This window comes from Pavona decussata, unplaced genomic scaffold, assembly GCF_977016875.1.
Source record: "Pavona decussata unplaced genomic scaffold, jaPavDecu1.1 SCAFFOLD_208, whole genome shotgun sequence".
Classification (NCBI taxonomy): Eukaryota; Metazoa; Cnidaria; class Anthozoa; order Scleractinia; family Agariciidae; genus Pavona; species Pavona decussata.
In genome coordinates this window covers 450,991-476,290 of record NW_028145613.1, presented here as the reverse complement: position 1 = coordinate 476,290, position 25,300 = coordinate 450,991, and the positions used below count along the sequence as shown (strand labels likewise).

Genomic DNA, 25,300 nt, shown 5'->3' with positions numbered 1-25,300 from the left:
GTGTTTACGTGTGAAGCTATGGCGCGCCTTTCCAGTCAATATTCAAACAACCTTAATATACCATACATCCATTACATTTCTGTGCCATATTTTTTATTTCCTTTCTGTATATTTTTTATTTTGCTTCTTTATTTTTCATTTTGCTTTTATATTTTTTATATCTCTTCCTATTAATTTAGATATACGTGTTTAGCTCATCTATTTTTTTATTTTGTTCTCGTTATTTGATATGCGTTCTATATATTTTATATTTAATCTGCATTTTTTTTTTCGTTCCGAGCGGGATTTTTTATTTTCTTTCTAATTAGTATGCAACACGTGATCATATGACCGCGATGCACTTTTTCCATTCCGCCATTTTGGCTTTCGGTCACATGGAGGAAGAACTGTCTACTGCTTGTCGTGCGGCCGCGGATGCCTTAGAGATTTTAAGTCATTTGAGACCTGGATTTACGAGAAATGTTTTACCTCGGATAAATGGAACGGTAAACTCTGACAGTCAGCCGAACAACGGGGATCGTCAGGTGAACAACAAGGAACTTCAGTCGAACGAACGTGCCATTCAATCCTCGACGTCGCCAGCCTCAAGCAGTTCTATTCAAGCTCGTCTTGCCACTCTCTTTCCGACAGTTGGCTCGAACCGAGCTAGTAGAAAAAGCACTAGTAGAAGACCAGCAAGGTTAAAGCAGACCATTAAGTCGAACAAAGGCCGCCCATCCAAGACACTTGTTTACAAGGATCTAGTCCTCATTCCCAGCCCCTAGATCAACAAAGTGCCTACACATACAAGCCGACTTCAGTTAGAAGAGAGAGAACTTGTCTGCCACGAGTTTCCCTTTGACAAGAGCTGGGATGCAAATTCCCTTAAAGCTGCTATACTGAATCGATTTCCAAAGCTTTTGCTATTTGAATATGTCAAGGTGGGTAACTTTCCACTTGTGTTATAAGCTTAAACATTGTTCTACGTTTAACGCAATAATATTATCATCGTTGCTGTTCAGTTTGTGCATTTGTTGTGGCTGCACTATTTATAAATACGCATTTATACTATTTTGCCAACAATTTACCCACACAAGAGGATACCTGCAGTGACCCGCGTAATGGACTTACAATTTTGGGAGAAGTTGTTGGGTTATTCAGACTTCAATCCTGGCCAAAAATTCCCGGGACAGGAACACAAAATAGCATTGTCAGTGAACATTTTCATTCTCCATATCTTAAGCCGGTCTTTAACATTTTTATTAAGCTGTCTTTGCAACTTTTGGAAAGCCCCCTCCCCCCAAACAATGTTGAGCGCAACTGGAATCATTCGGACTGTAGATAACCTCAGCATCGTAACAACATTGCTTGGGGGCGGGGAGCGGGGAAACAGTTCGTGATTAATTTTGCAAATTGTCCCATTATTTTTGGCCAGGATTGTCTGATTTTGGCGTTGCTTTTAAATTGGCAAATTATATCATTTTGAAGACAATTTGGGGGTTCCTTTTGTTAAAGTCAAGAGTGTTATGGCCATCCCCATCATCACCTCGCCGTAAAGAGTGGAAGTTAGTTACAGAGTCGCAAATATTGGAATAAGAGATGAGGAACGGATATTTGTTTTCAGACGTCGATATGCGTGCGCGTAGTTATTTTGCAAAGTATGCACATAGAAGCACTGACAGAGATAAAAATCTTTCGAAAACTGTAGCCAAATGGAGAGGGTATATCTTATCAGCGATGGTCCTTAGTTAGATGCAGTCCACTTGCCTGTTCCCAGAGAGGTTAGGAGCCGAGATGCTGGATGTAAAGACGAACACCTTTTTGCGACCTCCGACGCCCTCTTAGTTTTGCGTTAGGCGGGTGCCATTGACAACACCAACACAAATTTTGAAAGAATACGAGATGGCGCTTTTCCCACTATTGGAGACGAATATCACTTTAAGAGCAGAAACGTTTAATTCCTAGCGGTGGTTGTTTTGCCAAATCGCGCGTATTGCGTGACCATTCAAAACAGATGCAATACGTCATCAAAACATTTGCCCGAACATTTCTCGGCTACATTTCTCACCACTATAAAGTCATTTTGCGATGTTTGTTGGCACTCTATTACCTTTTTCAGCGTGTAAAGGCTTTCTTTATCATTTGATCGCCATGCTGAAATGCTTTCCTAAATGCATTTCACAAAGTAAATCTATTTTCGAACATTTCTCACCCCATTACGTAAAAATAATTCAAAATCAGCTTAGATTTTTTATTGCGACACGGGTGAGAAATGTTGCCAAAGTACTAAGACGAACTTGTACTGTGATCAAAAGGGGTAGAATAGAAGAGGAAACAATCTTTCTTTCATTGGGAGAAAAGTTTACCTGGAAACAAGCCAATTTTCTTCCCTGCAACACGATTTGAATGAGCGAGAAATGACCGCGAGAACTGTTACGTATTGAAACATAGCAAGTTCAATGTCACGCAGTGCGTGACTTACAACTTAACTGGCTTTGAACGGAGCGGTCTTTGTATGAGGTGCAGTTATTTTCCCTTATGTTTGAGTGAAAAGCTACAACAGCGTTAAAGAAATAATGTGACGGTGTTGCTTGAGGTTCTTACTCTACTAATTGGTTCTATTGTGCTGAAGGGAAAGCACGAAAATGGAACTAGAACAATTCCCCCTACTATACTGCTATTCTGGTGTGCGATGTTGTCTATCACTGCAGTAGTACTATCATCCAAAGTACTTAAAAACGCCCGCGTAAATTTTTATACCAACAATTTGCAACACTAGGAATGTTCTTGCTGTAATTTCTTCCTCAAAATGTCGGTTTATGAGGATAAGTCTGCTTTCCATGCAGTCTACATAATGTACATCCGATGAGCGTGTGGAGATCCCCTGCTAAGGCCATAAGGACACTGTTTGGCATTTTGGTGAGATCACGCTAAAGCTATTTGCGCCAAGCTTACCCAAAGGGTAAAAAGAGTAATTTCCTTGACTTGATTACTGGCCAAAGCAAAAATACGCACCATATGACGTGGTTGACCGCCAGTAACTTACATTCCAATGTTTCCACTTAGCAAATACGCACGGTAAGCCTTACAACAAGAACGCGCGGTCTAAGTCCTCTTTTCCATGACGAGTAAAAAATGCGACCATATGTAACCCTTGAGACTTGAAACAACATTAACTTCATGTACAAGCAATAAAACGCATGAAATATTTATCTTTTCTAAAGATATAACGAGTTTCTTGCAAAACCACTTTTTCAGACAATCCTGGCCAAAAATTCCCGGGACAGGAACACAAAATAGCATTGTCAGTGAACATTTTCATTCTCCATATCTTAAGCCGGTCTTTAACATTTTTATTAAGCTGTCTTTGCAACTTTTGGAAAGCCCCCTCCCCCCAAACAATGTTGAGCGCAACTGGAATCATTCGGACTGTAGATAACCTCAGCATCGTAACAACATTGCTTGGGGGCGGGGAGCGGGGAAACAGTTCGTGATTAATTTTGCAAATTGTCCCATTATTTTTGGCCAGGATTGTCTGATTTTGGCGTTGCTTTTAAATTGGCAAATTATATCATTTTGAAGACAATTTGGGGGTTCCTTTTGTTAAAGTCAAGAGTGTTATGGCCATCCCCATCATCACCTCGCCGTAAAGAGTGGAAGTTAGTTACAGAGTCGCAAATATTGGAATAAGAGATGAGGAACGGATATTTGTTTTCAGACGTCGATATGCGTGCGCGTAGTTATTTTGCAAAGTATGCACATAGAAGCACTGACAGAGATAAAAATCTTTCGAAAACTGTAGCCAAATGGAGAGGGTATATCTTATCAGCGATGGTCCTTAGTTAGATGCAGTCCACTTGCCTGTTCCCAGAGAGGTTAGGAGCCGAGATGCTGGATGTAAAGACGAACACCTTTTTGCGACCTCCGACGCCCTCTTAGTTTTGCGTTAGGCGGGTGCCATTGACAACACCAACACAAATTTTGAAAGAATACGAGATGGCGCTTTTCCCACTATTGGAGACGAATATCACTTTAAGAGCAGAAACGTTTAATTCCTAGCGGTGGTTGTTTTGCCAAATCGCGCGTATTGCGTGACCATTCAAAACAGATGCAATACGTCATCAAAACATTTGCCCGAACATTTCTCGGCTACATTTCTCACCACTATAAAGTCATTTTGCGATGTTTGTTGGCACTCTATTACCTTTTTCAGCGTGTAAAGGCTTTCTTTATCATTTGATCGCCATGCTGAAATGCTTTCCTAAATGCATTTCACAAAGTAAATCTATTTTCGAACATTTCTCACCCCATTACGTAAAAATAATTCAAAATCAGCTTAGATTTTTTATTGCGACACGGGTGAGAAATGTTGCCAAAGTACTAAGACGAACTTGTACTGTGATCAAAAGGGGTAGAATAGAAGAGGAAACAATCTTTCTTTCATTGGGAGAAAAGTTTACCTGGAAACAAGCCAATTTTCTTCCCTGCAACACGATTTGAATGAGCGAGAAATGACCGCGAGAACTGTTACGTATTGAAACATAGCAAGTTCAATGTCACGCAGTGCGTGACTTACAACTTAACTGGCTTTGAACGGAGCGGTCTTTGTATGAGGTGCAGTTATTTTCCCTTATGTTTGAGTGAAAAGCTACAACAGCGTTAAAGAAATAATGTGACGGTGTTGCTTGAGGTTCTTACTCTACTAATTGGTTCTATTGTGCTGAAGGGAAAGCACGAAAATGGAACTAGAACAATTCCCCCTACTATACTGCTATTCTGGTGTGCGATGTTGTCTATCACTGCAGTAGTACTATCATCCAAAGTACTTAAAAACGCCCGCGTAAATTTTTATACCAACAATTTGCAACACTAGGAATGTTCTTGCTGTAATTTCTTCCTCAAAATGTCGGTTTATGAGGATAAGTCTGCTTTCCATGCAGTCTACATAATGTACATCCGATGAGCGTGTGGAGATCCCCTGCTAAGGCCATAAGGACACTGTTTGGCATTTTGGTGAGATCACGCTAAAGCTATTTGCGCCAAGCTTACCCAAAGGGTAAAAAGAGTAATTTCCTTGACTTGATTACTGGCCAAAGCAAAAATACGCACCATATGACGTGGTTGACCGCCAGTAACTTACATTCCAATGTTTCCACTTAGCAAATACGCACGGTAAGCCTTACAACAAGAACGCGCGGTCTAAGTCCTCTTTTCCATGACGAGTAAAAAATGCGACCATATGTAACCCTTGAGACTTGAAACAACATTAACTTCATGTACAAGCAATAAAACGCATGAAATATTTATCTTTTCTAAAGATATAACGAGTTTCTTGCAAAACCACTTTTTCAGACAATCCTGGCCAAAAATTCCCGGGACAGGAACACAAAATAGCATTGTCAGTGAACATTTTCATTCTCCATATCTTAAGCCGGTCTTTAACATTTTTATTAAGCTGTCTTTGCAACTTTTGGAAAGCCCCCTCCCCCCAAACAATGTTGAGCGCAACTGGAATCATTCGGACTGTAGATAACCTCAGCATCGTAACAACATTGCTTGGGGGCGGGGAGCGGGGAAACAGTTCGTGATTAATTTTGCAAATTGTCCCATTATTTTTGGCCAGGATTGTTGCTCTGGTACTGCCCCGCTCCCACCTCCTCATTTATTGTATAATTTCCCCTTGCTTGTGACATAAGCTTAACTTAATTACTCTTTCATCAAAATTACCCTTAACTTTTGCAAAAAGCCCGCAAGTAATATGTGTTTTTCTCAACCTAGCCATGCTATGGAAAGCTGATAACTCCTGTAAGTTGGCAGATGGCATAACTCTGGATGCAGAAAGAGTGACTAGGATGGCTGGTCAAGGAGCTGTTTATGTTAGATCACAGATACCTTTGGAATCTGAAGATGAGGGTGAAACTGAAGAGGAGCTAGAGAATGCAGTATTAGATAGCAGTCCAAGGTGAACTTTTTCGAGTGAATTTTTGCATTGAACAAGATAAAACCTGTATAGATTTCTTTTAGCTTTTTTGCTTTACTACAAAGGTATTTGTGAATTTTATGTGGTAGCTTCCCAATGCAGTGGAATAACGTTGTATATGATAGACTGGCATCCCAGCTCATGCTACTAGACATGAAAATGGCTTTTTGTTGGAAATATTATCCGGTTTGTCTCCAAACAGATTTGTGTATTTATTTGTTTATTTGTTTGTTTGCTTAGATATCAGTAAATTGATTTGGTACATTGCAACTCCATGTGATTGTGGATATTTATGTATTAAGATGAACACTTCGTAGTATGTCGCATCATTGCCACTTAGATCACTTTTTTTATGGTTTGTGACAAGTTAATATTTCTTTTAGTGTTAGTGGAGCGCAAAGAAGCCCTGTGTTGCTTTCATTTGGGGAGAGTGATGGGAGGCCAGATGCAGCTGTGGTGCCCCACCCCTGCCAGGATGCTGCACAACCTTATTGTGAACCATTTCCAACTGAAGCAGAAACATCACATCAAAATACAGAGTTGAATGATGTAGAGACAGGCAGTAACTCTGATATTGTTTTGGCATCATCTGAGCTACCTGTTCCAGTAAATGCACTTGTTTTAGACAGTAACTCTGATATTGTTCATGCATCATCTGAGCATGTTATACCGGTATTAGTACCTGTACCTCAACTGCTACCAAAACGTATCATCCAAGTGCACAGGTTAAATATTAAGAAGGATTTGATTAACTTATTCCGAGATCCGTTAATTATGAGTCAAGACATAGAGATAATCGTTATTGATGCTAGGGGAGTTGAAGAAATGGGCAGAGGTGTTGGGTTGCTTAGAGATGTTTTCTCTCTTTTTTGGAAAGAAACATATGATTCCCTTTTTGTTGGAGAAAATGAGCGTGTACCATTTGTAAGACATGACTATCAAAGGGAGGAATGGGTTGCTGTAGGTAGAATTTTGGTGAAAGGATATTTAACCTGTCAATACCTACCAGTCCTTCTGTCTCAAACGTTCCTTGCCTGTCTTTTTTGGGGGGAATCTGCTGTAACTAGCGCTATGCTGACTCAATCCTTTAGAAATTACATTTCAGTAGATGAAAAATGTTTGATTGACAAGTGCCTTGCTGGTGATATGAAGTGGGATGATGAAGATGAAATGTCCCAGCTTTTAGAAATACTTAGTAACTATGACTGTCGAATTATGGTAAATTCTGATAATGTCATTCAAGTTATTGAAGAAATAGCCCATAAGGAGCTACTACAGAAGCCACAGTATATTGCAGAGTGCTGGAAGGATATAGTTGTCACACTCCTTCCTAGTTTTCCTGATTTTGCAGCACTTTCCAAAAGGTATGAATTGTTAATACCATCAACGAGCAAAATCCTTAGTTGTCTAGAGGCAAACCCTGAGAGTGATGGGGAAAGGGATAGCCTTAAGTTTCTCAAACGGTATATTAAGGGCCTTGACACATCTCAGAAATTATCAAAGTTTGTAAGGTTTATCAGTGGCTCAGAGTTAATGCTTTTTGACGCAATCCAAGTAAATTTTACCAACTTATCTGGTTTAGGTCGCCGACCTATTGCCCACACCTGTAATACTGTGTTGGAGCTATCCTCAACGTATCAGTCATTTCCTGAACTTAGAGAGGAGTTCAGTGCAATACTTACATCAGATTATTGGGAAATGGATATTGTGTAATATGCCTTGTGAAGAAATGAAGACCATTATGGTGGCAAGCTGATTTAGAACAGACTGATAATTTCATTTTATATATATATGTATATATAAATTGTGTTTTCTGCCTTTAATGGGTATTTACAGTTTTAAAACATTTAACAACAATGCACAAATTATTTGTGCATCGATTCCTGTACAACATACTGGAAAATCGTTAGCTGATGCCTTATTGTAGTATCAAGCTTGTAATCTGTTCAAAGTTGACATTTTCAAGCGAGCGTAGCTGTTTATAACTATATTGTTGAGATTTTAATGTAGTTTTTTCCTAACTGTTGTAAAGGTTAAGTTGCATTCGTTGTGTTCTATTCTGATCGATACAATTTGAAGGCAAAATAATAAATCTCACACTGTTTACGTTTTCAATCTGTCATCGAAGTTGGTAGTCTACGATTAACCGTAAATGGGAAGCAAGAGAAAAGAACTATCTTGACGACTTTCTATCAGAATTTCCTCTTGTTCCATGCCTTACTCTTAGAATGAATTATGCTACCCAGCCAATCATTGCTCATAAAAAAACATGACTTTGTTTTTAATCGATTTACAATTAGTGGTGCCAGTTTGATAGGCGTTAATTGATCTTAATTCTCTAGGCCCCTTTTTCACTCTCTAAACAACGGATTTCAGGTTAGTTGGATGCTGGGGTGCTGGGAACACCTGTTTTGAAACATAGTTACCACCAAAACGGCCTTATCTCAGCAAAGTTATGATACTTCCTCTGTCCAGGCCTCTATTTTCCAACATGTACTGTGCCACTCCAACATTTTCCAGTCCATGATCGCTTCTTACTGTTGAAGGTAAGCCAAACTCTTGTACTCCCTTAATGAAGAGCTCCAACACTGTATCTGCTCGGTTGTTATCAGTTAGGGTGGCATACACAATAACCCTCGAATACCCATCAACACAGCAGTGCACAACAAACCTGTACCTGGTAAGCTTGTGGTTACCGTCTATGTGCCACAAAGCGTTTGGCGTTGGTACAGAGTACTTTCGACGGTAAACCGGAGTACTCCAGCGAAGTGCTGTCCTAAGTGGGTCTTGTCTACGAAGACAGTTGCGAACCCTCCATCGCTGGATTCGAAATCCCCTTGCTCGGAGAGCTCCAAGCAATCTTCGTTGTCCAATGTTTGGAGTAATACTTCTAATTTCTTTGACAGCGTCTTCAAGCTGAGAATCTGAAAAGAAGTTGTATTTGAATTACAAAGTTTGAAGTATCGTACATCATTGAGTGAGATGGGATTTTGGGGAACCTAAAATACTTTGGCCAAGGATATGGCTTCTAAGATTTATTTTGCCGGAGACTATATCTTGTTTCCGATGTTGAACTCCCTTTCTTCGCAGACACCCTTATCCAAACACACCGATAAGCTTAAAACCAAATAAGCTACTAGTATAGATAACCTCAGTCTGTAAATTACTACGCACCTGACAATGCAGTCCAGTTTTCGCTGTCATCATTCAAATTTAATTCCCGTCTTCTTCGACGTAAAGTACTTTCACTGACACCTAACAAGCTAGCGATTTTTACCCAGGGGAAATGCAGTTCGCGTAAGAATTCGATCTGCTCTCTTTCGATGACGATGACTGGTCTTCCTGCACCTGTTAGTTTAGTGGTAGGACAAGCGAACGAATTTGATACCGTTGCTTCAACGGAATTGCTTTCCTCATACTTTGTCATTACACGAAAAACAAAGCGTACTTTTGTCAAAACAGCTTCTGTTATTGTCTTGAAATCTTGAAGGACAGAGTCCTCACTTTGCCATACACTATGCAATAGCAACTGTAAAGTTAAAATTGCATCCTCCAGGCGCAAGTTAGCTTGTTCAACGTAATCAACGGAGACATCTTGTGTGCTCAAATTCTGAATACCAATCAACAGGGTACGAAGAGACTCTATGAAGTTGTAAAGGCCTCTCTCGTTGCCATCTCTTAAAGTTCCATCCGCCATTTTGCTTTTGAAATTGGCGGGAAAATGCATCGCGGTCATGTGATCACATGTTGCATACTAATTAGAAAGAAAATAAAAAATCCCGCTCGGAACGAAAATAAATACGAAATAAATAAAAAAATATATAGAACGCATATAAAATAACGAGAACAAAATAAAAAATAGATGAGCTACACACGTATATATAAATTAATAGGAAGAGATATTAAAAATATAGAAGCAAAATAAAAAATATACAGAAAGGAATTAAAAAATATGGCACAGAAATGTAATGGATGTATGGTATATTAAGCTTGTTTGAATATTGACTGGAAAGGCGCGCCATATGAAGCAGCAGCAAATCACGATCGGGGAAGCAGATTTTGAATGAATGAATGAATGAATGAATGAATGAATGAATGAATGTTTATTTCCCACAATTATAAGTAACATAATAAGTACATAGTGCAATTTACATTGAAGTTGGGAGGAAGACTAAAGAAACCCTTACGGGCTTTTACAAAGTAGTCCCCCTTTGATTCAAATTACATTTTTAAGCTAAATTAATCAGGATATCAGGTTTGGTGTACAAATAACAGTAATAATAAAAGGTGCAAGTAAAATTATGTAAGTTAACGCCTATATCATAATCATTGAAAGAGAAGGAATTGCTTCAATTTCTTTTTGAAAACATGTATAGAAAGAGATCGTTTTATTTCTAGAGGAGTTTTGTTCCATGTATTAACTATCTTACTTCTTAAAGAGTATTTTCCATAGTTAGTTCGGTTAAAACACTTATGTAGATGTTTTGAATTCCTGGCATTATAACCATGGACTTGCGTGTTTTCAATGCAGAGGTCACTGAAATAGGTGGGTAACGATTTACCGATAAGACTAAAACTGCAAGATCCGATTAGTAGGTCATTGATTTGGTAAATATTTAAGAGACCCATCTTTATAAAAAGAGGAAGAGATGGTGCGCTATATGGAGAGAATGTTATGATACGTAGTGCTTTTTTTTGTATTTGAATAATTTCATTAGCCTTGTGGGGTAATTATTTGCCCAAACGGTGTTTCCGTAATGCAGGTAAGGGTAAATCAAACTATTGTATAATATTTTCAATGAGTACTTGACTGACATAGAAGCGAATCCTACATAGCATACCGGTGGTTTTTATTATCTTCTTAGTGATATAATCAATATGATTCTTCCATGTTAAGTGCTGGTCAATTATAATTCCTAAGAATTTAGTTTTATCTACTCTCTGGATCTCCTTATTATCAAGCTTGAGAGTGATGTTATTGTTTACGCGTCGATTTATCGACCACTGCCTTGCGAATATCTTCGTGTCCCACGTGGAGATTTATCTATCTATTCTGTTGTGATAATTTTTCTCTCGTTCACTACATCTTCTGCTAAGCCATCGAAGGGATCAAAACTAGGGGTCAATATTTGACTTTTTCTTCGTCAGAGTAAAGTAAAAACATTGAAAAGGGAACAAGCATGCAATAAAACCTACTTTCGGATTGTTTTTGTGCCTCCCGTCGGACCAATTTCATGAAACTGCCCCTGAAAGGGGTAGGGCAGGTCTGCCGAAAAAGAGAACTTTTCGTTAGGTCGCCATTTTGGAACAAAAATTAGTCCCAACCAAGTTTTTTTTGGACGCTCTTTCGAACGGCAAAATTCGTGATTGAAAATGCCGCCCTGCAAAAATCGTCACTTTGCTTTCCCGTCCATATAGGGGTGAGTATTTGACTTTGCCTTCGTCAGAGTCAAGGTAAAAACATTGAAATGGAATCAACATGCAAGAAAACATACTTTAGGATAGGCTTTGTGCCTCTATATCTCGCGGGACCAGAGTCATAGAACGTCCTTTGAGGGGGGTAGGGTAGTCCCGCCAAAAAATGCACTTTTGATTAGGTCGCAAAATTCTAACAAAAATGTGTCCAAACCAAGTTTTTTGGGACGCTCTTTCAAACGGCAAAATTCGTGATTGAAAATAGCGACCTACCAAAATCGTCACTTTGCTTCCCCGTCCATACAGGGGTGAGTATTTGACTATGCCTTCGTCAGAGTCAAGTAAATCCATTGAAAATGGAATCAGCATGCAAGAAAACCTACTTTGGGATAGGTTTTGTGCAACCGGTAGTCCCGCCAAAAACGTGAATTTCTGGTATGGTCGCCAATTTCTTACAAAAATGTGTTCCAACCAAGAATTTTGGGATGCTCTTTCGAAAGGCAACATTCGTGATTGAAATGGCCACCTGCCAAAATCCTCACTTCATTTGCCCGTCTATATAACCCCCGAACGTAAAAAAATACAACCCCGAACGTAACAATTTATAAGCCCCAAACGAAAGAAATACAACCCCCGAACGTAAGGATTTATAACCCCCAAACGTAAGGATTTAAAACCCCCGAAAGTAAGGATTTATAACTCCCAAACTTAAGAAATACAACCTAGAACGAAGGGATTTATAACTCCCAAACGTAAGAAGTTGCAACCCCGAACATAAGAACTACAACCCCCAACGTGAGGAATTACAACCGCTGAATGTAAGAAATACAACCCCCAAACGTAAGGATTTATAACCACCGAGTTAGATTTCTTACGTTTAGGGGTTACAAAACCCTACGTTCGAAAATTAGATTTCCTACGTTTGGGGGTTACAAATTCTCACGTTCGGGGATTAGATTTCTTACGTTTGGGAGTTACAAATTTTTACGTTTAGGGGTTAGATTACTTACGTTTGAGGGTTAGCTTTCTAACGTTTGAAGGTTAGTAATTCTTACGTTTGGGGGTTAATTTTCTTACGTTTGGGAGTTAATAATTCTTACGTTTGGGGGTTAACTTTCTTACGTTTAAAAGTTAGTAATTCTTATGTTTAGGAGTGAGTAATTTTTACGTTTGTGGGTTAGTTTTCTAACGTTTAAGGGTTAGCAATTCTTAGGCTTAGGGTAAGTAATTCTAACCTTTCGGGGTTAGATTTCTTACGTTTAAGAGTTAGTTTCCTTTCCTTCCTTTCTTACGTTTGGGGGTTAAGGATCCTTACGTTTGGGGGTTAGCTCTTTTACCTTTTAAGGTTAGTAATTCTTACGTTTTAGGGTTATTAATTCTTACCTTTCGGGGTTAGATTTCTTACGTTTAAGGGTTAGTTTCCTAACGTTTGGGGGTTTGTAATTCTTACGTTTGGGTGTTAGATTTCTTACGTTTGGGGGTTAGTTTTCTTACGTTTGGGAGTTAATAATTCTTACGTTTGGGGGTTAACTTTCTTACGTTTAAAAGTTAGTAATTCTTATGTTTAGGAGTGAGTAATTTTTACCTTTGAGGGTTAGGTTTCTTACGTTTTGGAGTTAGTTTTCTTTCGTTTGAAGGTTAGTTTGGAGGTTAATTTTCTTACGTTTAGGGGTTAACGATTCTTACGTTTGGGGGTTAACTTTCTTACGTTTAAAAGTTAGCAATTCTTATGTTTAGGAGTGAGTAATTCTTACGTTTGAGGGTTAGGTTTCTTACGTTTTGGAGTTAGTTTTCTTTCGTTTGAAGGTTAGTTTGGGGGTTAGTTTTGTTACGTTTGGGGATTAGTTTTCTTACTTTAAAGGGGTTAAGGATTCTTACCTTTGGGGGTAAGTTTTCTTCAGTTTGAGGGTTAATAATTCTTACGTTTAAGGATTAGTTTTCTTACGATTGGGGGTTAAGGATTCTTATGTTGGGGGTTAGCTTTCTTAAGTTTAGGGGTTAAGGATTCTTACGTTTAGGGGTTAGTTTTCTTCCTTTTGGGGTTTAGTAATTTCTACGTTTGGTGGGTACTATTCATCCGTTTGGGGGTTAAGGATTCTTACGTTTAAGGGTTAGTTTTCTTACGTTTGGGGGTTACGGATTCTTATGTTTTAGGGTTAGTTCTTTTTACGTTTGGGGATTAGTAATTCTTACCTTTGGGGTAAGTTTTCTTTCGTTTGGGCTTTGAGGATTCTTACATTTGGGCGTTAAGCATTCTTACGTTCGGGGGATTAATTTTCTTTCGTTTGGGGGTTATAGGGGTTAGTTTTCTTACGTTTGGAGGTTAAGGATTCTTACGTTTGGGGGATATTTTTGTTACGTTTGGGTGCTAGTAATTCTTACGTTTGGAGGTTCGTTTTCTTACGTTTGGGGATTAAGGATTCTTACGCTTAGGGGTTAGTTTTCTTACGTTTGGAGGTTACAAAATCTTACAATTGGCGGTTAGTTTTCTTGCCTTTAAAGGTTAAGGATTCTTACGTTTGGGGGTTAGTTTATTACGTTTGGGGGTTTGTAATTCTTATGTTGGGGGGTTAGATTTCTTACGCTTGGGGGTTAGTAATTCTTACTTTTGGGGGTTAGTTTTCTTACGTTTAAGGGCTAGATTTCTTACGTTAAAAAGTTAGCAATTCTTATGTTTGGGGGTTAGATTTCTTACGTTTGGGGGTTAGTAATTCTTACTTTTGGGGGTTAGTTTGCTTACTTTCGGGGGTTAATAATTCTTACGTTTGGGGGTTAACTTTCTTACGTTTAAAAGTTAGTAATTCTTATGTTTAGGAGTGAGTAATTCTTACCTTTGAGGGTTAGGTTTCTTACGTTTTGGAGTTAGTTTTCTTTCGTTTGAAGGTTAGTTTGGAGGTTAATTTTCTTACGTTTAGGGGTTAACGATTCTTACGTTTGGGGGTTAACTTTCTTACGTTTAAAAGTTAGCAATTCTTATGTTTAGGAGTGAGTAATTCTTACGTTTGAGGGTTAGGTTTCTTACGTTTTGGAGTTAGTTTTCTTTCGTTTGAAAGTTAGTTTGGGGATTAGTTTTCTTACGTTTGTGGGTTAGTTTTGTTACGTTTGGGGATTAGTTTTCTTACCTTAAAGGAGTTAAGGATTCTTACTTTTGGGGGTAAGTTTTCTTCAGTTTGAGGGTTAATAATTCTTACGTTTAAGGATTAGTTTTCTTACGATTGGGGGTTACGGATTCTTATGTTTGGGGGTTAGCTTTCTTAAGTTTAGGGGTTAAGGATTCTTACGTTTAAGAGTTAGTTTAATTCCTTACGTTTGGGGTTTAGTAATTTCTACGTTTGGTGGGTAGTTTTCATTCGTTTGGGGGTTAAGAATTCTTACGTTTAAGGGTTAGTTTTCTTACGTTTGGGGGTTACGGATTCTTATGTTTTAGGGTTAGTTTTTTTTACGTTTGGGAATTAGTAATTCTTACCTTTGAGGTAAGTTTTCTTACGTTTGGGCGTTAAGGATTCTTACATTTGGGCGTTAAGAATTCTTACGTTGGGGGATAAGTTTTCTTTCGTTTGGGGGTTAGTACTTCTTACGTTTGGGGGTTAGTTATCTTACGTTTGAGGGTTAAGGATTCTTAAGTTTGGGGGCTAGTTTTCTTACGTTTGGGGGTTAGTTATCTTACGTTTGAGGGTTAAGGATTCTTAAGTTTGGGTGCTCGTTTTCTTACGTTTGAGGGGTTAGTTTTCTTACGTTTAAGGGTTAGTTATTCTTACGTTTGGGGGTGAGTTTTCTTATGTTTGGGGGTTAAGGATTTTTACGTTTAGGGGTTAGTTTTCTTACGTTTGGCGGTTAAGGATACTTACGTTTGGGGGTTAGTTTTCTTACTTTTGGGAAATAGTAATTCTTACGTTTGGGAGTTAGTTTTCTTATGTTTGGGGGCTAACGATTCTTACGTTTAGGGGTTGGTTTTCTTACGTTTACGGGTTAGTTTTTTTACTTTTGTGGACTAGTGACTTTTACGTTTGGGGTTTTTTTTTACGTTTGGGAGTTAAAGATTCTAATGTCTGGGGGATATTTTTGTTACGTTTGGGTGCTAGTAATTCTTACGTTTGTAGGTTAGTTTTCTTACGTTTGGGGATTAAGGATTCTTACGTTTAGGGGTAAGTTTTCTTACGTTTGGAGGTTAAAAAATCTTACAATTGGCGGTTAGTTTTGTTGCCTTTAAAGGCTAAGGACTCTTACGTTTAGGGGTTAGTTTATTACGTTTGGGGGTTTGTTATTCTTACGTTGGGGGGTTAGATTTCTTATGTTTGGGGGTTAGTAATTCTTACTTTTGGGGGTTAGTTTTCTTACGTTTGAGGGCTAGATTTCTTTCGTTTAAAAGTTAGCAATTCTTGTGTTTGGGGGTTAGGAATACTTACGTTTGGAAGTTTGTTTTCTTATGTTTGATAGTTAATTATTCTTACCTATAGAGGTAAGTAATTCTTACGTTTGGTGGTTAGTTTAGTTACGTTTGGGGATGAGTTTTTTTACTTTTGGGGGTTAAAGATTCTTACCTTTGGGGGTAAGTTTTCTTCAGTTTGAGCGTTAATGATTCTTACGTTTGAGGGGTTCGTTTTCTTACGGTTGGGGGTTAAGGATACTTATGTTTGAGGGCTAGCTTTCTTAAGTTTGGGGGTTAAAAATTGTTACGTTTGGGGGTTAGTAATTCTTACGTTTGGAGGTTAATTTAGTTACGTTTGGGGTTTAGTTTTCTTACTTTTGGGGGTTTATGATTCTTACCTTTGGGGGTAAGTTTTCTTCAGTTTCAGGGTTAATAATTCTTACGTTTGAGGGGTTCGATTACTTACGATTGGGGGTTAAGGAACTTATGTTTGGGGGTTAGTTTTCTTAAGTTTGGGGTTAAGGATTCTTACGTTTAGGGGTTAGGGGGGTAGTTTTCTTATGTTTAAGGGTTAGTATTTTTTACGTTTGGGGGTTAGTCTTCTTAGATTCGGCGGCTGAGGATTCTTATGTTTAGGGGTTAGCTTTCTTACGTTTTTGGGTAAAGGATTTTTACGTTTGGGAGTTAGTTTTCTTACGTTTAAGGGTTAGTAATTCTTACGTTTGGGGGTTAGTTTTTTATGTTTAGGGGTGAAGGATTCTTACGTTCAGGGGTTAGTTTTCTTACGTTTTGCGGTTAACTATACTTACGTTCGGGGGTTAGTCTTTTTACTTTTGGGGAATAGTAATACTTACGTTTAGTTGTTAGTTTTTTTACTTTTGGGCATTAGTAATTCTTACGTTTGAGGTTTAGTTTCCTTTCGTTTGGGGGTTAGGGATTGAAAAGTTTGGTGGTTAGTTTTCTTACGTCAGGGGGTTAAGGATTCTTACGTTTGGGGGTTAAGGATTCTTATGTTGGAAGGTTAGTTTTTTTACGTTTGGGGGCTAGTAATTCTTACGCTTGGTGGTTAGTTTTCTGATGTTTGGGAGTTAAGAATTTTTACGTTTGGCGGTTAGTTTTCTTACGTTTAATGGTTAGCAATTATGACGTTTGGGGGCTAGTTTTTTTACGTTAAGGGGATAAGGATTCTTACGTTTGGGGAATAGTTTTCTTACCTTTGGGGGCTAGTAATTCTTACGTTTGGTGGTTAGTTTTCTTACGTTTGGCGGTTAAGGATCCTTACGTTTTGGGGTTAGTTGTCTTACGTCTGAGGATTAGTAATTATTACGTTTGTGGGTTAGTTTTCTTATGTTTGGGGGTTAAGAATTCTTACGTTTGGAGGTTAGTTTTCTTACGTTTGGGAGTTACTAATTATTACGTTTGGGGGTTAGTTTTCTTACGTTTGGGGGCTAACGATTCTTTTGTTTGGGTGTTAGTTTTCTTACGATTAAGGGTTAGTTATTCTTACGTTTGGAGGTTAGTTTTCTTACGTTTGGGGGTTAGTTTCCTTACGTTTAGGGCTTAAGGATTTTTACGTTTGAGGATTAGTTTTCTCTCCTTTGGGGGCTAGTAACTCTTATGTTTAGGGGTTAGTTGTCTTACGTCTAAGGATTAGTAATTATTACGTTTGTGGGTTAGTTTTCTTATGTTTGGGGGTTAAGGATTCTTACGTTTGGGGGTTAGTTTTCTTACGTTTAAGAGTTAGTAATTATTACGTTTGGGGGTTAACGATTCTTACGTTTGGGTGTTAGTTTTCTTACGTTTGGGGGTTAGTAATTCTTACGTTTGAGGGTTAGTTTTCTTACGTTTGGGAGTTAGGGATTTTTACGTTTGGGGGTAAGTTTTCTCACGTTTGGGGGTTAGTTATTCTTACGATTGGGGGTTAGTGTTCTTACGTTTGGGGGTTAAGGATTCTTACGTTTAAGGAATAGTTCTCTTACGTTTTGGGGTTAACGATTCTTACGTTTGGGTGTTAGTTTTCTTACGTTTGGGGGTTAGTAATTCTTACGTTTGAGGGTTAGTTTTCTTACGTTTGGGGGTTAAGGATTTTTACGTTTGGAGGTAAGTTTTCTTACGTTTGAGGGTTAGTAATTCTTACGTTTGAGGGTTAGTTTTCTTACTTTTGGGGGTTAAGGATTTTTACGTTTGGGGGTGAGTTTTCGCACGCTTGGGGGCTAGTACTTCTTACGTTTGGTGGTTAGTTTTCTTACGTTTGGCGGTTAAGGATTCTTACGTTTGGGGGTTAGTTGTCTTACGTCTGAGGATTAATAATTGTTACGTTTGTGGGTTAGTTTTCTTTTGTTCGGGGGTTAAGGATTCTTACGTTTGGAGGTTAGTTTTCTTACGTTTGGGGGTTAGTAATTATTACGTTTGGGGGTTAGTTTTCTTACGTTAGGGGGTTAACGATTCTTACGTTTGGGTGTTAGTTTTCTTACGATTGAGGGTTTGTTTTTTTTTTACGTTTGGAGGTTAGTTTTCTTACGTTTGGGGGTTAGCTTCCTTACGTTTGGGGCTTAAGGATTTTTACGTTTGAGGATGAGGTTTCTCTCTTTTGGGGGCTTGTAATTCTTACGTTTGGCAGTTAGTTTTCTTACGTTTGGAGGTTAAGGATTCTTACGCTTGGGGGTTTGTTTTCCTACGTTTAGGGGCTAGTAATTCTTACGTTTGGCGGTTAGTTTTCTCACGTTTGGGGGTAAGGATTCTTACGTTTGGGGGTTAGTTTTTTATACTTTTGGGGGTTAGTAATTATTACGTTTAATGGTTAGTTTTCTTATGTCTATGGGTTAAGGATTCTTACGTTTGGGGGTTAGTTTTCCTACGTTTGGGGGTTAGTAATTCTTACGCTTGGGGATTAGTTTTTTTTACGTTAGGGGTTAAGGATTCTTACGTTTGGGGGTTAGTTTTTTTACGCTTGGCGGCTAGTAATTCTTACGTTTGGGGGTTGGTTTTCTCACGTATGGCGGTTAAGGATTCTTACGTTTGGGGGTTAGTTTTCGTACGTCTGAGGATTAGTAATTATTACGTTACGGGGCTAGTTTTTTTACGTTTGGGGGTTGGTAATTCTTACGTTACGGGGTTAGTTTCCTTACGTTTGGGGCTTAAGGATTCTTACCTCTAGGGTTAGGTTTCCTTCCTCTGGGGGCTAGTAATTCTTACGTTTGGGGGCTAGTTTTCTTACTTTTGGGGGTTGAGGATTCTTACGTTTTGGAGTTAGTTTTCTCACGCTTTGGGTTAGTTATTATTACGTTTGGGGATTAGTTTTCTTACGTTTAGGGGTTAAGGATTCTTACGTTTGGGGGTTAGTAAATATTACGTTTGAGGGTTAGTTTTCTTACGTTTGGGGGTTAGCTTTCTTACGTTTGGGGGCTAGTACTTCTTACGTTTGGCGGTTAGTTTTCGTACGTTTGGGGGTTAAGGAATCTCACGTTTCGGGATTAGTTTTCTTACGTTTGGGTGGTAGTAATTATTATGTTTAGGGGTTAGTTTTCTTACGTTTGGGGGTTAAGGATTCTCTCGTTTCGGGGTTAGTATTTTTACGTTTGGGGGTTAGTAAATCTTACGTTTGGGGGTTAGTTTTCTAACGTTTTGGGGTTAAGGATTCTTACGCTTTGGGGTAATTTTCCTTATGTTTGGGGGTTCGTATTTGTTACGTTTGGGGATAAGTTTTCTTACGTTTAGGGGTTAAGAGCAATTCTCCAGGAAAGTGAAGGAAAGTTGGAAATGAAAATTTTTAAACCCCCTCAATTTTTTGTGTGGAGGTAGGTAACCTGGAGGGATGAACAAAATCAGCCATATTTGGATCGGCAGGTGCGTCGTTGTCATGGAAACTGCACTTGATCACGTCGGCCTGAGGTCTATATTTTGACCAAAACATTCACTCTCAAATAGTAAAAATAAACGAGTCTGGTTCCCGAGTACATGTGAACCAATTAAAATGAAATTCATACAGATGGTAGAACCACTTTTCCAGTTTATAAAATTTGCCGTTAGAGTGTTTTGGGTCTATAATCAAGAAGACAATGTTCGTATTACTATGTTGCCTGTCAGCCATTTTGACAAGAAGGAAAAACAAGCACAACCATATTCGTTATTTCTCCGAAAGTACTCTTTCCACAGAAACCAAATTAGCAGCAGAGCTTACATAGATATTGAAGTTTATAAATATTATAAAATCTATTTGGGGAAAATTATATTCTGGCCATGGGTGTTGAAGACATCCGAGGCAAGTTGCACAAAATTGCAAAATTGGAAATGTCGAGGTCTCCAGTATTTGGTTCAAACAGGCTTTAGATAGAGAATATCAGCTTCAGAGGTTTTTTCATTCATCTTATCTGTTATCTACATTTGATTGATTAGGTTTTGGCCAACGAATTTGATGAAATATAAATTAAAACAAAGCCTATACCTTGCAACTTTTGGGAATTTCTTCAGGATGCTTTTGTTGTATAGGATGGGTCTCTCCTCAGTTCGCTTGCTCCATTTTCTTGACCAAATCTTGCACAGACTCTAGCGGAAAGGACAAATCTAACTGGCTAGCCTCGCCGAACATCTACTTTTAGACCAAAGATGATGATGCATTAACCCGAATAAAGAACAGTCGAACAGGTCAAACACAGTCGTGTGTCGAGTATCGAAATAATTCATCAATACAATCCATCCAGGAAGTTAAATAGATGCATCAAGATCACAGCTGAGCAAATGCATGTCTGCGACGATTCTGGATAAAGGCTTTGGCTAAATCGAGTCGTACATTCCGTGGTGCATGGTTGAGAAGCAAAGAAATCGTTGTTTACGACGTGTTTACGACCAAACGGATGTAGACCGGAAATGCGAGTAGCAAAACTGCTGACCGGATGTAGTTTTAAATGCGATATACGCGCTTTTTGTTTGTTTGTTTTTGTAGCTTCGGCTAATTGTCGCAATGGCATTATCTCTTCTTTAGATATTTTTGGTACAATATATCATTGATAGAGGGATAAAAGGACGACTTTTGATCCGCTTTTATGACTGTTTTACAGTGGTGAATAAAGAGGACAAAATAAAAGCGCTTCACTAGTCGTTTTACGCAACCACATAGGCCGCCCATGTTTCCTGTTTTTTTTTTTTTTTTAATTTATTTATTGCTTATTGGATGTAAAGGATGGCCTGCATGTAAGATACGTCGCTGATCTGGGGGATTAGCGTACACATTAGAAGTTACGAAGTTGGAATTTTTGACCCACCTCTCCTCCAGAAATAAATAAGTCCTCTCCAAGCCGATAATTTTCACATTCAGTACCTAATACCTGCCCAAATTTTGGCATTCTTTCTGTTTTTGTTTATTTATTATTTTTGTTTTGCTGTCGTTTTTTTTGGTGGGGGGAGGGGTGACCAGACGTAAATTTGTGCTGTCGATCAAAAACATTGTAAGGTAAATTTGCATATCGTCGTGCGAAGGAAAATATTCTGGTCGGGACAATTGAAAGTTGGTCTCTTTCAAATCCTAAAAGGGACGTTTCGGTTTGTGAGTGCAGTGGAAACAATATAAAACTCAGTCACTGTCAAAGGGATATTTCCAGGCACAAGTAAGCCAACGGACTTAGCATAAACCGTGATGAAATCAGCGACGAAATGGATCTTATTCTTTGCCGTGCAGGTAAATAAATGCAACATTTCACGCGCGAATTTTTCATTCTCTTGTCACGAATAGTTTATCATAACTGAATTTGTAATTGCATTTTCACAGTCTAAAAAGCAATCTTTTTTTTGGGTGCGGCTATTTATATGATCATGCGTTCAATTTTCACCCAAGCTTCAGTTCAGCTTCATTTCCTTTGTTTTCGTTTTCATTCGGTTATTCTGTTTTCTTTTTGTTTGTTTTTTTTTGTTTTTGTTTTTGTTTTTTTTTTTTTGGCTTTTTATCACCATTGCCATTGTGAAACAACCCCATAACAAGAGGATATCATTACACATACATCCGGTGTTACATCCCATTACATTGTGTTACATCCGGTCAGCAGTCGTGCTTCTCGGACTTCTGGCCTATGCGTTCAGTTTATTTTCCATTCTTGGCTTGTCGACTATCGCAATATCTGACTCGATTTTAGCCAAAGACGTTACTTTGGATTGTTCAAAGGCATGCATTTGCTTTGTACATCGATCTCGACACATTTACTTTACTTCCTGGTTGGATAATATTGATAAATTTAGGTGCTAGACGGCAGAAATCGCAAGTATTACGACCATGTTTTGGACCTTCTAATTACAGGTAACATATAATAAAGAAGAATGCATAGAACTCTGCGAGAGGAAAAAGGACATTATTTAAAAAACTACATACTACTACTAATGACTAATAATAAAAGAGTTCTTTTAACGATTGGTCTTGCACACCGGAATTATAAAACGGTTATTGCTCCTAAGCTTGTGGGATGAAAGGGCAGGTGGAGGCAGCAAATTTGAGCGTTTGTGGTTTCTTGATGAAGATATAGAGTTAAAATAGTTTGTTCGAAAGAAAGTCACACAGATCTGCCCGCTTTAGTAACAAATACATTTGTCACTTTTAAAATTCAGAATCAAAATTTCTGTTTCTACTGAGTTTGAGCTTCCAGAGTAAATAATTATACCTTAAAGGTGTTGGAAAGTACAAACTGTTGACTAAAACTCTGACAGTTGCAATAATGCAATGTCATCAATACTGCTGGTTTTTTGCTTGGAACTATTGCTTGGATGTCTCAGAGAAACGGGTACGTGGAATATGGAATTTCGTTTTGGCAATTTAAATTTGTGATATGTTGCACCAAGATTCCTGCATTATATGGCTTCCCACCAAAGGATATAATTCAATAGACAAATAAATAAGTTTACTCAGCTGATTGTCTGATCAGTGCTTGTCATGCAGCATGATAGTGTCTTAGTGATACTCAGACTCAGTAATTCATTCTTATAAATAAAGAGTGATTTCCAATAGCTAAAAGTTTGCTCACAGTCTTCATCAAATGATTACCCTGTCGCTTTCTTGCACAATACTTCTTTTATAAAGGAAACAAGGAAACCACCGGGCCAAGAGCGGCAGCCATCTTCGATTTCCATCAGACTTGGAAGACTGGGCACGAGCAAAGCCAAATTTGGTCAGCAGCTTTACACTGCAGGCTCGCAGAAAGACCGTTTCTTTTGGATTTTCGCAGGACTCAAGAAAACAAGGCACATTTCCTCGGTTTTTTCTTCTTCTAAGCTAGAAAATGATGGCTTTAAGCAACAAATCGTGGACAACTACTTTTAAGAAACAGGTAAACTTTAATATCAATGATTTTGATAAAAGACTGGCTTGAAAATGTGATGCACAATTCAACCAAATGAATGCATGTGCTTCTGTGAATTTAGCTACAAATTCATCTGATCTCGGTTGTCGAGGTAGCCGTTTCCTATTTATTTTTAAAATAAAACATTTACAAACGTTTTTATGGGGTAAGTTTGTAGTTGTAGCGCTAGTTGAAATGAACAATCAGATGATTGTAGTTGTACTGAGAATCAATTGCAAGCTTTATTTGTGTGGTGACTTATTCGATCGAGTATAACATTACTTTAATTTGCCTGTGATTTGATTGAAGTTGAAGGTCATTTGGTGGAGTATTATAATGCCCACATGTACAATAAAATAGCACCATCAGTTAAAAACGAATGTGAACACTGTAATCACACAGAAGAACTGACTAAAGTGCATGATTTTTTCTCTTTTTGCTGTAGATCTTCAACTCAATGTTGTTGTCAAGGCCGATACCCAAGACTGCAGCTTCAGAGTGTGTGAAGTCACCAAATCCTGCTCAATAAGCTAAGTCACTTGTAAGCAGGGGAGCCTATTTTTAACTGATTTAGTATGGTTATGAATTGTGACTTCTACTACTATATATACTACTCAGGAACAATGAAAAAATAAAAAATTTTGTAACTTTGAGCCTTGAATTCACTACTTGATGTTTGATAGTTTAATAGAAAATTAGAGGGTCAAATTGTTTTGGTCATGTAAATTACAAGCAAATTGGTACTTTTTTGTCTTTTAGCACTGTGCTTGCACAATTATTATGCCTATCAAATGTTTATAGTAGCACAACATTTGCTGATGTTGTGATTGCACTGTTTTGTTACATTATTCATTATCGAGAATATAGTTATTCCACATTTTGTGGGTCATCACGAGGGAAAAACTACAATTTTTCTGAGCCACTATAAATGTGTTAAAGTTGTGCAGACAAGGCAGTAACTTTTAAGTTTTGTTAAAGGCTGATAATTTAGAGAGGGATTTTGACTTGCACTAATGTTGTGAACAACATCTGTTGAAATTTGTTGCACTGTGTAGCCTTGTCATTAGAACTTCTGTACATAATCAGAGCTTGCTATAAGTTATTGTTTTTCTGTTATTATGTTTTCTCGTACAAACGTTTTCACTGGCAATTGTCAAACCAAATTTTAGAATAAAAATTATTACAGTTTTTTGTACATTAACATTAGGATCGTGATCACCCAGGCTTCATGTTGTAGTCAAAATTTTGTCCATCATGGTTGAGGTAAAATATCCATCTACTGAATATTATTCTTTCACAATACATATTAAAAGTTATGTTTCTATTTCTGATTTTATTTACACAAGTTATTTTGTATTGATTTAGCATTGTAGACCTACATTTATATACAAATAAATTCCTGAATCTTAACTAAAATAAGTTAGGGATTGTTCAATAAAATTATCCCTTTTATGACATGCTGATGTTCTTTTTCATCTACATACTACATGTACATTCTCAACAGCTTATTCTGAGACTCACCGGAAATTTCAGTCACAAATGTTTTTGTGATTTTGAAAAGTTCAAAGTAGTACAAGATCTTGAAAAGGTTCATTCAAGATCCTTGAAGATCTTTTGCAAGATTATTGAAGATCTTCAAAGATCTTGGCAAGAGCTGCAAAGGATCCTGTAGGATCCTTGAAGATCTTTGGCAAGGTTATTGAAGATCCTCAAAGATCTTGAAAAGGTCTGCAAAGGATCCTTGAAAATCCTTTTAAGATCTTTGGCGACATAATTGAAGATCCTCAAAGATCTTGGCAAGTTCTGCAAAGGATCTTTGCAGATCCTCAAAGATCCTGGCAAGATCTGGAAAGGATCCTTAAAGATCTTGACAAGATCTTGGCAAGATCTGCAAGGATCCTTAAGGATCTTTGAGGATCCTCAAAGATCTTGGCCAAGATCTTCAAGGATCTTGGCAAGAAAGTTGAGGATCCTTAAGGATCTTGGCAAAGATTTTTGAGGATCCTTAAAGATCTTTGCAAGATTGTTTAAGGATCCTTAAAGATCTTCATAAGGATCCTCGATGATCTTCATAAAGATCTTTGAGGATCTTTAAAGATCCTCAAAAGATTTTCACCAGGGTTGTCAACTATTCTTTGTCAAGTGCATGCGGGCTACTTGTATCATCATCTCTGGTCTTAAACACAGCAAACTGGATATTCGATGGGAGTAACTGTTAGTCTGCGCTAGATTTGGTCG

General features: G+C 38.1%; 1 protein-coding gene, 1 long non-coding RNA gene and 1 pseudogene across 4 annotated transcripts in view; 2 read left to right on the top strand and 1 right to left on the bottom strand.

Annotated features, from left to right (window-relative positions):
* The window catches only part of LOC146460690 (uncharacterized), a 71,418-nt gene that overhangs the window by 10,250 nt on the left and 35,868 nt on the right, over positions 1-25,300 (bottom strand). The gene's annotated exons all lie outside the window — the stretch shown is intronic.
* Positions 30-6,197, top strand: LOC146460693 (uncharacterized; annotated as a pseudogene).
* Positions 6,390-8,390, top strand: LOC146460692 (uncharacterized). The gene has a single exon (XM_085087875.1). It carries the CDS (start codon positions 6,734-6,736, stop codon positions 7,670-7,672), a length of 939 nt encoding a protein of 312 aa, XP_084944001.1. The 5' UTR covers positions 6,390-6,733; the 3' UTR covers positions 7,673-8,390.

Coding starts and splice junctions, on each gene's coding strand:
- LOC146460692 (XM_085087875.1), top strand. CDS start 6,734: ATGAGTCAAGACATAGAGATAATCGTTATTGATGCTAGGGGAGTTGAA.